This window comes from Sarcophilus harrisii, chromosome 5 (assembly GCF_902635505.1).
Source record: "Sarcophilus harrisii chromosome 5, mSarHar1.11, whole genome shotgun sequence".
In the NCBI taxonomy this organism is placed as follows: Eukaryota; Metazoa; Chordata; class Mammalia; order Dasyuromorphia; family Dasyuridae; genus Sarcophilus; species Sarcophilus harrisii.
In genome coordinates this window covers 163,802,006-163,816,324 of record NC_045430.1, presented here as the reverse complement: position 1 = coordinate 163,816,324, position 14,319 = coordinate 163,802,006, and the positions used below count along the sequence as shown (strand labels likewise).

The window sequence follows — 14,319 nt, the reverse complement described above, 5'->3', positions numbered from 1 at the left end:
GAGATAAATGCAAACAATTATGTACAAATAAGCTGTATACAGAATAAATAGGGAATAGTTAGAAGAAAAGCATCAGAAGTAAGAGGGATGAGGAAAGGCTTTCTGTATAAGGTGGGATTTTAGATGGACTTGAAAGAGAGCAGGGAAACCAGGAAGCAGAAATGTGCCTGGGTTTAATAATTTGGGTTTAATATAGCTGCTTCCAAGAAGACTAATAATATAATTTGAAAGAGCTTTTAAAGTTAAATTCCACAAACCTGTTCCACAAATATTGACAAAACATAGAAATAGCTTGTAAAGTGACCATGGTCCACATAGGAGTTCCATAGAGAATTTGTTGAACAGGAGGATTCAATTCATTCTTCATTCACACAAATGTGCTAGATAAGGAAGGGATCGAAGGCATATAAAGGCTCAAAGAGGATTTAATTAGTGATTCATTCTCAGGGTTGAGGTCCCATTCATCTGTAAGAAACCCAGCACTCAAGAACAGTGAAAAATAAACAAATACATCTGAAAGGCAGTTGATTTATACCCAAATATATGAATTTTATTGACACACATGATATATTCTTTCTTGACAATAAATAAAATGCAATCTTCAAGGCCTTCTTGAATTTCAGAAAGTAGTGTAGAAGTATTCAAACTTTTTAATAGTCTTCTGTGGGACTATATGAAAGGTAGTTGGTTGAGGTGATCCTTTCAAATAAAACAGAAATGTGCAACATCTACATAATCATGATCCTTTTTTATACATCTAAAAAAGGTAGTTAATGCCCCTTTGTTATACCTCCCCTATGGTCTGGCAAATTTTTTCCAGTTTTAATAAAGTGTAGAATAAAAATAACCAGTGTCACAAAGTATATATTTCTGATATAAAATTTTTTATACAAATATATTTCTATTTGTGCAGAATAATCATTCTCAAAATACATAATTTTCTTTATATGAAGTTGACATAGTAGTAAAATAAATAATATTTTCTAGAGAAAAATTCATTTACATCCTAAAATTACAAGCAGAAAAATATAAAAACTGATTCATTAATAACTCTACCTCTATGTGTCTTCTGTCCTATCTCTCACTTTATGTATACACTGTGAAGTGTTAGACATTGCCACATGACACCTCCAGATTTCATGTTTTCTTACAGTGTCTCTTCTTCCATTCATCAGGCTTTCATCCAAATCATTGGTTTATCTATACTGCAGTACCAGGCAAGTTTAAACAAGGGCAGTTCTCCACACCTTCCAACTGGGTGGAGAGCTTAGCACCTTTACAGTACCAGCATATTGAAAAAGTCTTGGTGTATCAATTTACACAGTATATTTCTCCAACACACAGGACTTCTCCAACCCTTATCTCCATAATAAAGAGAAGGGTCCAGACTATATAGATAAGTGAACATGGATTTTCGTATATTTGAAAAATTCTTGACCCTGACATCTGAACAATCAGATCTCACTTCCTTCATTAATTCCTATGTGCTGTGATTTATGCATTATGGTGAGGGGCCTTCTTTGGGCAACTCTATCATAGTGAATTCTTGAAAAGTCAGAATGATCAGTAAGTACTCTGTTTCTTATAAAACTAGAGGAGAAGGGAAATGGAGGTTCACAACCTCCCTACAGTGACCCCTACAGTGAGATTTAACAGCTTTCATTCTTCCCACCAAATTTTAAAAGGCAAGTAAACTGCTCTTGGAAAACTCCAGTTCAAGGTCACCACACATATAATCAGGAAATCAGGGCAATTTAAGTTGCTAAAAAAAAAATTGGTAACTCTTCAAGAGTCTTCAGGCCTTTTACATTGCTTCACTTTGCTAAGAAGGCACATCCCCAAGAGGGTTCACACCCATGCTCACACACACACATACACACACATACAGTGTTTCATGAAGAGCATTCTTCCATCTTTCTCAATTTAGAACATTATTAATGTCAGTTTTCCCAAGCAGAAGGAAAAAGGCTCTCTTTCCTCACAAAATTCAAATGAGCCTGGCAAGAATTTGCAGCCATGAATATCTAAAGTCTGGTTTCCTGCACTTCTTCTTCTGTTTCTTCCTTCAGAGCAGTAATTTGGGGTCGGGACTTGTGCCTACTTGAGTTCCTGTGGGGGAAGAGCTTCATCCTGTCTGAATGACTGATGGCTTGCCTGTAGAGACTCTTCTCAGTTAACAGCTTCTGGATGGATTCATATTGTCGCACTTTGTTCTCTTCAATGACCTAGTGAGACATGGAACCATTAGCTCCTCACAGAGAAATATAAGTTAAGGGACCCTACAAGCAGACAAAGTGGCAGATAGAGGGAGGACTTCCCATGAGTTCTTAGGAGGAGATAAAGCTCCCAAAGCTCCATTCCAAGAGATCATCATTATTGTTAGCTCATTTACTCAGTCAGAAAGCTTAACCTTGGAGGAAATCCTAAAGTAGCCTGTGGTATACAAAAATCTTTACATATCAGCCTGACCATTTTTCAATATCAGCCCAGCAGAGGATTACCACAACTAAATTAAACAAATAATTAGTCCTAACATGATACATCAATAAGAAGCAAGTATTAACCATAACAGGTAAAATACTGACTCCCTAACACTCTTCTTCTAGCCCCTTCTAAAAAAAAAAGAAAAAAAAAGCCAAAATCCTTTACCAGCTTCCATGACAGAAATTAAGTTCATCTATGTCCAAAGGGCTATCAAATTGTGCATACCCTTTGATCCAGTAATGTCACTCCTGGGTCTATATCCCAAAGAGATCACACAAAAAGGAAAAGGTCCCACATGTGCAAAAATGTTTGTAAGTCTTTTTTGTAGTGGCAAGGAACTGGAAACTGAGTGGATGTCCATCAGTTGGGGAATGGCTGGATAAGTTATGGTTTATGAATGCTATAGAATAGCATTGTTCTAAAAGAAATGATCAAAAGGATGATTTCAAAAAGGCCTGGACAGACAATATCAACTAATACATGAATGTAATGGAATATATTGTTCTAAAAGAAATGATCAGTAGGATGATTTCAGAAAGATCTAGGGAGACTTGCATGAACTGATACTGAGCAGAACCAAGAGAACATTGTACACATCAACAACAAAATTATGTGATGATCAATTCTGATGGATATGGTTCTTTTCAACAATGAGGTGATTCAAGGGAATTACAATAATGGAGAGAGCCATCTGCATCAAGAGGGAGGACTATAGGAACTGAATGTGGATCACAGCATAATATTTTCACTCTTTTATTATTGTTTGTTTTTGTTTTTTTTCTTTCTCAATTTTTCCCTTTTGATCCGATTTTTCTTTTCTTTCCTTTCTTTTTTTCCAGAAACAATTGGGATTAAGTGACTTGCCTAGGATATTAAATGTCTGAGGCCAAATTTGAACTCAGGTCCTCCTGATTTCAGAGCCAGTGCTCTATCCGCTGTGCCATCTCCTGACCTGATTTTTCTTGTACAGCATGATAAAAGTGGATATATATTTGGAAGAATTTCACATGTTTAACCTATATTGTATTACTTGCTGTCCAGGGGACAGGAGGAGGGGGAGGGAGAAAAATATGGAACACAAGGTTTTGCAAGAATGAATGTTGAGAACTATCTTCACATGTATTTTGAAAAATAAAAGATATTATTATTAAAAAATAAAATAAAATATAAGATAAAAATTTTGAATTCATTTCATAGTGCCCTAGAAAGATTGCTGGATTTGAAATCAAAGAAATTGGGTTCAAATTCTGCGTTTGTCCTTTATAGCCTTTGTGACTTTGGGCAAGTTACTTAATGTAATTTCTCAATTTCCACATTTAATCTTTTTGAAGAGATTAGATGAAATGAACTCCAAGATTCCTTCCAGCTTTAAATCAACAGTCTCAAAATCTGTCACCTTAGAATTCAGTGTGTGTTTAGTATATGGCAAAATCATCAGCCTAGTCAGTACTGTATATGAAGTTGACATGACATTCTTACTGTCTGGAGGGCATATTTTAAAGAAAAAAAATTATTTCATTATTAAATAACCACAAATAACTATTAATCAGTTTTATGTATCTGTTGGATATCATGCAACTTCCTTTTAAACTTTCTATTTATTTATAGCATTCACTTTTAAAAATTTTGAGTTCCAAATTTTATCCCTCCTTCAGTCCTCCCTCACCCAAGAATGGCATATTACACATGAACAAACTGTTGTTGTTTCTTCTTCATTTTCAAAGAGGACCAGAGGCATCACAGAGTCATGTTTTGATTCATGAATAAATTGGATTTAAGTGAGTCAAAGTTGCATAAAAGTTATCAGCATCACTCTTTCTCCCAGAGTCATCAAGGTCCAATGGCAAGACCAAAAAAAAAAAAAAGTCTTCAGCAACTTTCAAGGCCATTGAAAAAAATTATTCTTGTAGATACCCTCCTAACTCACTGATGAGTTTGAGATCCATTGGTTTCCCTCAACTTGGCTTAGCCTGTCTACCAAAACAGTTTACCAGGGTATGGTCACTATGAATGCCATAGCTTCTTAGAGCTACAGGTGTGAATTTAGTATCAAGTAGACATCAAAGGTGGAAAGCAGCACTAAAAAGAGCTCAGCAAGCCCTCATACTGGAACTGCCTGACTTCCTTGAACACCCTATATATACCAATGGCGAACTAGGGCCCAATACCATTCATACACTTAATCCAGCAGAAAGACCAGAAGCCCATCTCCAGATTCATCACTCATTGAATAATTTTTAAAAAGAAGGAGAAGCTCCTTAAATAGGGAAATGTTTATCCTTGCTCATGGATGTTCAAAGGCTTGACAGAAATAATATGATACATACTTGGAATTTCCCTGTGACTAAGTCTAGGGAAGCTTCCAATCATTTTTTAAAAATCACTGGAGACTTTGCCACTAAAAGAAAGGTGGGGAGCACCAAATGGAGCTTTCCAAAAAGAATAGAAGCTGTTGAACTTTTTCAACAGGATCAAAGATAACAACGAAATGAATCAGATGTGAAAAGAGACTACCTGATACTAATGAGTGTTCTATATTCAAGTGTATAAACAAGAAAACTAGAGGCTGACTAAAATATGATCAAATACAATACAGAATTTAAACCAACCTAATTCTGCTTTGGATGTCATCCAAGAGGATTTAATTAGAATAAATACCAGAAGGACCTCTTTATAGAATAGTTTCACCTGAAACATGGTCCCACAGCAGGGACCTCAAGCAGAGTCTCATAAATACTTCAACATTAATAAGCAATCTGCTCTCATTTCAGATTCACTTAATTCCAATATGATCTCACTGCTTGGATTAAACCCAGAAAGCTGAGCAGCTATCTTGAGTAATATAGTGAATGGCCTCACATGACACAATTGTATGTGAAAAAACTTCTACACTAGGAATACTTACAAAGACTTTCTAAATATAGCCTCCTTGAAACACCTGAGAACCTTAACTTAAAATTCTTCAATCAAAAATTAAATAAGGAAATCAGATTATAAGCAAATGACAAAATACTTACCAAAAATCGCTGACACTCCATCATTGCCTCTATCCTGTGTTCAGAGAGGATTACAGTGCAGTTGGCAAATGCATTCTTTAGCACTCTTCGAATGATTTGATATGTTCTTTTTTTAAAAAAAAGAAAGAAAAACAAGCCCATGTAACCATAGAACTTTAATCATCTAGTTCCAAGAAGAATTTTACTAAATTAATATTCACCTATGCCTTTTAAGACTCTTAGATGATTTACTACTCTTTATCAAAAAATATTTTAAAAAGACAAAAATTTAGATACAGAATTAATTATAATCAGTTTTTGTTTTGTTTTGTTTTTTTGTCAAGAGGTCAGATTCCTAGCACATGGAAACCCATGAAGTTAGCATGGTATTCTTGCTGGCTGAATGGCACATATCAAAAAATATTTTTATTTCATTCTTATACAACCACGAATAGTTTTTAAACAGTTTTATGTGTCTATGGAGCATCATACAGCTTCTTTTTTATTTATTCATAACATTCAATTTTTAAAATGTTAAACCTTTTAAGGTATCAAAGCAAACAAAATATCCTATATAAAAATTCCTAACAATTCCATCCCATGGGCATATGAACATTTGTATTCTTATTGCAAACTACTGATATCACTTCTGAATTTGTGTTTGAAGTGGAAAATAGGAAATTAGGCCGCTAGGTTTGCTTATGTAAGTATACAGCTCCATTCTCTGTTACACTACAAATTTATATAATATTTTGTAGCCATCTCCAAGAGCAAGAAGTATAACTCACATTCAGATAAATAAACATACACCACTGGACACTTAGTATCATGGTCTTTGCAGTATCAAATCTTAATATATCTATGTAAGAGATGATGGGTTACAAATGAGATGGCATCATGAAAATGTGGGTTAAATATTAATGATTCAGTTGTCTGTTCTGTCAAAAAATAGAAACACTACAACTTACATAGGATCCAAATGAGCACTCGGTTCATCCAACAGCAAGATTTTTGCCTTACTTAGAACAGACCGAGCCAAACATATCAACTGTTTGTGGCCATGGCTTAGAACACAACCAGCATCAACAAGGACAAAATCCAGCTTCCCAGGAAACTGCTCGATCACAGACTTCAATCCCACCTACAGAAAAAGAAATAGAGGAAAAACATTTTGCTTACATACCATTCACATATGTGGTCAAAATGTGATATGAGTAAACATGCATGAATTTTAACAAATAAAATGGAAAATTTGAGGTTCTAAGAAGTATCCAGTTTAACTACAATTTTACAAACTCTGTCTGAATTGGCTAAGAATTTAAGTTTCATACTTTGAGGTAAGAGAATATCTTAATATACAAAAGAGTGATAAGGTCCTATAAGAATAGTATTAGGAACACTAAGATCCAAACAATGTGAGTCATGTGACAAAGGATGCGTATCTGTTTAAGGTCTGATGAGAAATAAAGAAAGCATGAGGCTACTATTTGGAGTTAAAGGACATTAATAATTGTGGTTGGCATATGAAAAAATGTTCTAAATCCCTATTGATCAAAGAAATGCAAATTAAAACATCCCTAAGATACCTCCTCATACCTATCAGAATGATTGATATGAAAAAGGAGGAAATGTTGGATTTTGGAGAGGATGTGGGAAAACTGAATTAGTGTACTGTTGGTAGGATTGTAAACTAATCCAACCATGTGGAGAGTGATTTAGAACTATGCCCAAGGAACTATAAAACTGTGCACAGCCTTTTATTCAGCAGTATACTTGTTGGGTGTATGTCCCAAAGACATCAAAAAAAAAGCAGGGGGGAAAGCCATATTTGCACACAAATATTTATAGATCTTTTTGTGGTGGCTAAGATTTGAAAATCAAGGGGGGGTGGCCATCAATTAGAGAATGCCTAAACAAGTCGTGTTATATAATTTAATGAAATTTCTATAAGAAATGACAAGCAGGATGATTTCAGAAAAAAATGGAAAGACTTAACATGAATTGACACATAGTAAAGTGAACAGAACCAGGAAAATGTTGTACATAGTAACAACAACACTGATGATTTGTGAATGACAGCTATCTTCAGCAATACAATGATCCAAGACAATCCCAAAAGACTAATGATGAAGCACACTACTGTCTCCAGAGAGGGAACTGTTAATGACTGAATACAGACAGAAGCAGGCTATTTTTCACTTTCATTCTTGCATTTATGTTTCCTTGTAAAAAGTGACTAATATGGAAATGTTTTGTATAATTGCAATGTATAACCTATATCTGATTGCTTACCCACTCAGGGAAAGGGGAAGAGAAAAAGGAGGAATTAGGTACTCAAAGCTTTAGATTAAAATTTTTAAAATTTTGGCAAAAAATAGTGGATGATTGAGAAAAAATAATCTTTTTCCTATTTTGCTTCTGTATTCTCTACCAAATAGAATAATCTTCAGAGTAAATAAAATTAAGTAAAAACATTTTTTGGAAATATAAGTAAAGAGATAAGTGAGTTTCAGACCACCTTTAATAACTTTGAATCAACAGATCTCCAGTGGAAATAAATCACAAAGGTAATAAAAGACTCTCCAGATAATTTTAAAATTGATTTTCATGATTCCGACAGCCTTTCCTTTTACCAGATGAGGAAATGGAGTCAAATAGAGATTAAGTGACTTGCCACACAGTGTCTGAAGCTGCACTGGGTCTTTCTGACTCCAGAGCCAGCAGTCTATCCACTGTGCCATGAAGTTACCTAGTTAATTAGCCCAACCATACCTAAAAGATGACTTGCATACATAGCATACTTTACAAGTGTTCATCCAGATTATACAGGTCCTAAAACTGGAAAGGACATTGGAATCTTGAATATCAAGGGCAGCCTAATTGGTGAGTCACTTCATACATAAGGTCTCAGGGACCAGAATATATGTTGATGATCTGACACAAATTCATTGCCCTAAGACTTATCAGTAATTAAGTCAGCAGCAGCATCTGATATATGAAGAATAGCATATTATGATATAGGAAAAGTAAGCACTTTTATAAAGCACTTTAAGGTTTTTACTATGCATTGTTTCATTTGATTCTTACAACCCTATTGTATATTAGTTACTATTATTAATCCCATTTCATAAATGAAGAAATTATTTACTATGAGTCATATAACTAATTAGAATCATAGATGGACTTGAACCACTGACTCCAAGTTCAGGCTCTATATGCCAATAAAAATAATCATGAGCTTCACATATAGTGTACTATGTCTATACTTATCATAATATCTGTCATCATATTTATCTATATCATATCTATTTTCAATAATTTATCTCTACTATACTTAAAAGTAGTGTTGTAAATTGAAATGTGAGGTGAGGGTGGGATAGAATTTTTCTAGGCTTTTTGGCATTTTAAAAGTATGTGAGAGACTCACTAACATTTCTTTTGGTTTACCTTGAAATATTCTTATGGTTCTGATTCCATCCTCTCCTGCATAAACTGGCAAGGTATGAAATTGTCATGAGGTTCAGAGATTTTTTCCTATTCTAATTTTATCCCTCCCCAACATTGTAAATCTCAAAATTACATTCTTAAACCTAATCTCCTTTAAACTGAAGATCAAAGATCTCTAAGTGTATTATTTGCAAATTTAGTTAATGTTTTCTCTACAATTTCCATGAAAAGAATTTTTGTTGGGTAATAAGGAAACTTGAGTAATGAAAATGGATAATCTGAGTAGAATTTTATGGTCTATGTTAAGGTTGGGCACTCAACAAACAAGTGTTTAACACTCACTTAAAGTATAAAGCTCTTAATAGAGTCTAATGTGAATAAGAGAGGTAAGGGGAAAAAAGAATGATTTCAGATATAACAGTATTTGAAGAAGAATTAGTATATGTCCCCCCAAAAAAAGGATAAAAAAAAGTTTGGTTTTTAAAGAAGATAATTAAATTTAATAAACATTTTAAAATCTCATGATTTTGGATTTATAATGCCAGCAAAGTATTACAATAAATCTCACATTTACTCTGAATGTTTGGTGAATTACAATGAATTGCATTATCTTTTTCTGGTACGATGCCTGAAGCGATAGCACAAGTTAAGTACTATGCATAAGCCAAATAAGTAACCTATGTAGTGACATTTTAAGGCTGAAACATTCTCCACCCCAACCTCCCCCTCTCACAAAAAAGGGTCTCTCTTCAAGTAACTAAATGATCATTGGAATTTCTCCATCAATGGACCACAATCTCTATGGTTAAAAAGATTTGTAAGTGTATGTCACTTTGGAGACTAATATCAACTTCTTTGAAATTCCAGTGAAATTTTCTAGTAAAGAATTCTGGTAAAATTTTTTTTCTTTTCCATATGTTTTATTTCCTTTTGAAATCATAGTATCTTATTTTTAGAGAAAGAAGATATCTTAGATATCATATAATACAATTAAGGTTAGCTATATATAGTACCTGCTATGTGACAGGCACTATATATGCTAAGCACTTTACAATTATTATCTGATTTTATTCTCACAACAATACCAGGAGATAGGTGATATCCCCACTTTACAAATGAGGAAACTGATGCAAATGGAGAGCAAATGACTTGCCATGGATAATACAATTTATAAGTATTAAGAGGTCAAATTTGAACACTCACCATGCCACATAATTTTACACATGAGGCAGTTAAGGCTTCTACAGGCTAACTTTCCTAAAGTTATATAGGTAACAGTGACAGAACTGGCATTTGAAGGTCACAAAATCACAGGATCAAATTTTTGGTGTTGGAAGGGACCTTGAAATTTACTCAAAATTCAGTAATCTTTCCACTATACCACAATTCTTTTCTTGAATCACCTTGCCTATTTCAGGGCACCTTCAGAACTGACATAGTCTAAAGTAGAAAAGATAAAAATCATGGAGAAAAAGCCCAAGGGATCAGAATGAACATCTGAATCTGGCCAAGTCTACCTAGGCATGATACAGGCTAATTTAGACAGGCTAACTTGATATTAGTATTTGTCTAGAACATCTATTTAAATACCTTTAGTCAGGGTGAATTCAACAGCATTTTTTTTTTTGGAATAGGGACCCTATAGTTCAATCCCTTCATTAGAGAGATGAGAAAACTAAGGCCCAAATACATTAGATGATTTGGGTAAAATCACATAGCTAATGGCAGATTCAGTATTAGAATCCAGGTCCTCTTGACACCAAATTCTATATTTCCCCCCCTGTATTATATATTCACTTAATGAAATCTCATCTACAATAACTTTTGTATTTTGATAATAAAATATGTGGTTAATTCATCTCAAAAATATTTATTAAACACCAGTTATATATGAAGCCTTATCATGAACATATCATAAGTATGTTCATGAATGAAACAACAGGCCAAGCACTTCCAATATTAATAGTGACAACATTTTTAATGAGTATGGCTGGACTATCTCTTTCATTATAGAGAACAACTGCCTCACTTGCCATGTACACATCTTTGGTAGATACTCTTACCTCATCTGCAACTTTCCATAATTCATGATCACTCCATTGCCCATAAGGATCCAGGTTTTTTCTAAATGTTCCAGAAAATATAAATACTTTCTGTTTGGATAGAGCAAAAAAGAAAGGACATGATTAAAAGCTTGACTATTTGTTTTAGAACAAAAATAATAGGCAATACTTTTTTTTTTTAATAGCCTTTTATTTACAGGATATATACATGGGTAACTTTACAGCATTAACAATTGCCAAACCTCTTGTTCCAATTTTTCACCTCTTACCCCCCCATCCCCTCCCCTAGATGGCAGGATGACCAGTAGATGTTAAATATATTAAAATATAAATTAGATACACAATAAGTATACCTGACCAAAATGTTATTTTGCTGTACAAAAAGAATCAGACTCTGAAATATTGTACAATTAGCTTGTGAAGGAAATCAAAAATGCAGGTGTGCATAAATATAGGGATTGGGAATTCAATGTAATGGTTTTTAGTCATCTCCCAGAGTTCTTTTTCTGGCCATAGCTGGTTCAGTTCATTACTGCTCCATTAGAAATGATTTGGTTGATCTCGTTGCTGAGGATGGCCAGGTCCATCAGAACCAGGTCATCATATAGTATTGTTGTTGAAGTATATAATGATCTCCTGGTCCTGCTCATTTCACTCAGCATCAGTTCGTGTAAGTCTCTCCAGGCCTTTCTGAAATTATCCTGTTGGTCATTTCTTACAGAACAGTAATATTCCATAATATTCATATACCACAATTTATTCAGCGATTCTCCAACTGATGGACATCCATTCAGTTTCCAGTTTTTAGCCACTACAAAAAGGGCTAGGCAATACTTCTTGTTGCAAATCTAATTTCAAATCTAAGAAAAATTCTATGCACATTGATACAATTCCCATTGACTTGGAATGGACATCTATAACAATGGCAGTTCTTATTTCACACATTGAATTTTGACTCTAAACAAAGTTGCTTTAATGGATGGTTTTTTAAATATTCAAAATAATATAGAGCTATTCTTATATCTTTAGATTTATAAAAGAGCCAAGTAGTTGAAAATTATATAGAATATTTTTGGTTTCTATTTTCTCATTATTAGAAAATTCTGGATAAAAGCCTTATAGGGATAGAGATCAGAGCTGTGGTTTCATTGGTATATGAATTTCCAGATAAGATTTATCTTGAACAAGTTAGCACCTTGTCTCCAAGTTATAATCTCAGAGATTTGTCTAGAGTACTCAAAGGTCACATCCACTATTTCAGAGGTGGTGCTTAAATGTAGGCCTTCCTAGTTTCAAGAATAGCTTTCTATCCAACCTCTCAAAAACATTGTAAATGTTTACAAAAGTATTCTTTTTTCATTTTTTATTATTATATCTTTTTATTTACAAAAAAAATATGCATGGGTGATTTTTTTCAACATTGACCCTTGCAAAATCTTCTGTTCCAAAATTTCCCCTCCTTCCCCCCATCCCCTCCCCTAGATGGCAGGTAGTCCAATACATGTTAAATATGTTAAATTATATGTTAAATCCAATATATGTACACATAGCTATACAGTTATCTTGCTGCACAAGAAAAATCTGATCTAGAAAGAAAAAAATACCTGAGAAGGAAAACAAAAATGCAAGCAAACAATAACAGAAAGAGTGAAAATGCTATGTTGTGGTCCACACTCAGTTCCCATAGTCCTCTTTCTTGTTGGCTCCTTTTATTACTGGATAATTGGAACTGGTCTGAATCATCTCATTGTTGAAGAGAGTCCTGTCCATCAGAATTGATCATCGTATAGTCTTGTTGTTGCCATGTACAATGACCTTCTGTTTCTGTTCATTTCACTTAGCATCAGTTCATGTAAGACTTTCCAGGCCTCCTTGAAACCATCCTGTTGGTCATTTCTTACAGAACAATAATATTCCATAACATTTATATACCATAATTTATTCAGCCATTCTTTGATGGGCATCCATTTAGTTTCCAGTTTCTAGCCATTATGAAAAGGGCTGCCACAAACATTTTTGCACATGTGGGTTCGTTTCCCTCCTTTAAAATCGCTTTGAGATATAAGCCCAGTAGTAACACTGCTGCGTCAAACACTGCACAGTTTGATAACTTTTTGAGCATAGTTCCAAATAGCTCTCCAGAATGGTTGGATTCCTTCACAGTTCCATCAGCAATGTATCAGTGTCCCAGTTTTCCCACATCCCCTCCAACATTCGTTGTCATTATCTTTTCCTATCATCTTAGCCAATCTGACAGGTATGTAGTGGTACCTCAGAGTTGTCTTAATTTGCATTTCTCTGATCAATAGTGATTTGAAGTACTTTTTCATATGACTAGAAATAGTTTTAATTTCTTTGTCTGAAAATTGTCTGTTTGTATACTTTAACCATTTATCAGTTGATAATGGCCAATGGATGGCTTGATTTCTTATAAATTTGAGTCAATTCTCTATATATTTTGGAAATGAGGCCTTTATTAGAACCTTATGAAACTATTCTTGAAGCTCTCAAGTTAGAAGTATGAATGGGAACAGAACAGCCTATGATCCTCTCACAACTACCACAGTGAAGATCAAAAGAATAAGTACTAAGATGAATAATATCTTCCAAGATTCAGAAGAAATTTTTCTGGACCATTTCCCCCAAAGAAACAGGCAGAAGCCTACAGGTAGTAGGGAAAGAGTTATAAAATCTCTGCCTTTAAGGATAGCTCATGGAAACCTTCCCCTTGGAAAACCAGAAAAGAAACTACCAGTCACTTCATGAGAGTCAAAATCCAGATCTTCTAAATCAAAGAAAAAAAAACCTGTAAGCTATCAGAAAGAAAATATATCAAATACCAAGGAGCTAGAGTTAGGATTTCATGAAACATAGCAACTAACACTTTAAAAAGAGAAAAGCTTGGAATGTTAATCCAGCATGTAAAAGATAAAACTATAAATAAAAATAACAGCCATAAAACTAAATAAAATTGTATAGGTAAAAATAATTTAATCTTTAATGAAATAAAATATATTTTAAAACTCCTAATAGAGACCAAAGTTGAATAGCTATTTTAAATTGCAAACAGATTTCATGAGAAACAGAAAAGTTGAGTAATACATTTGAGCAGTTGGAACTATAGGATGAGGAAGTTTATATTCTAATAGGAGAGGATGAGTCATACAGGAATAAAGAAGTCAGAAAGCCTAGAATTTTTATGTTATTTTGATGCTCTTAAGAGAAAGAAAACAAAGGTAAAAGAGTAAGGAAGGGATGAAATTTAATATTTCACATAATCAGTGTTTGAGAATAACTCAATATAAACACAGCTGAAGGAATGAGGAAAG

General features: G+C 33.9%; 1 protein-coding gene across 1 annotated transcript in view; it reads right to left on the bottom strand.

Annotated features, from left to right (window-relative positions):
• Positions 1 to 403: 403 nt before the first annotated feature.
• Positions 404 to 14,319, bottom strand: part of CFTR (CF transmembrane conductance regulator) — a 198,144-nt gene continuing 184,228 nt past the window's right edge. The window contains exons 24-27 of the mRNA XM_031938868.1: positions 10,991 to 11,080; positions 6,449 to 6,621; positions 5,502 to 5,607; positions 404 to 2,225 (exon numbers count right to left, since the gene is read on the bottom strand). Coding sequence (XP_031794728.1) covers positions 2,025 to 2,225; positions 5,502 to 5,607; positions 6,449 to 6,621; positions 10,991 to 11,080 — 570 coding nt within the window. The 3' untranslated portion in view covers positions 404 to 2,024. The remainder of the gene's footprint in view (positions 2,226 to 5,501; positions 5,608 to 6,448; positions 6,622 to 10,990; positions 11,081 to 14,319) is intronic.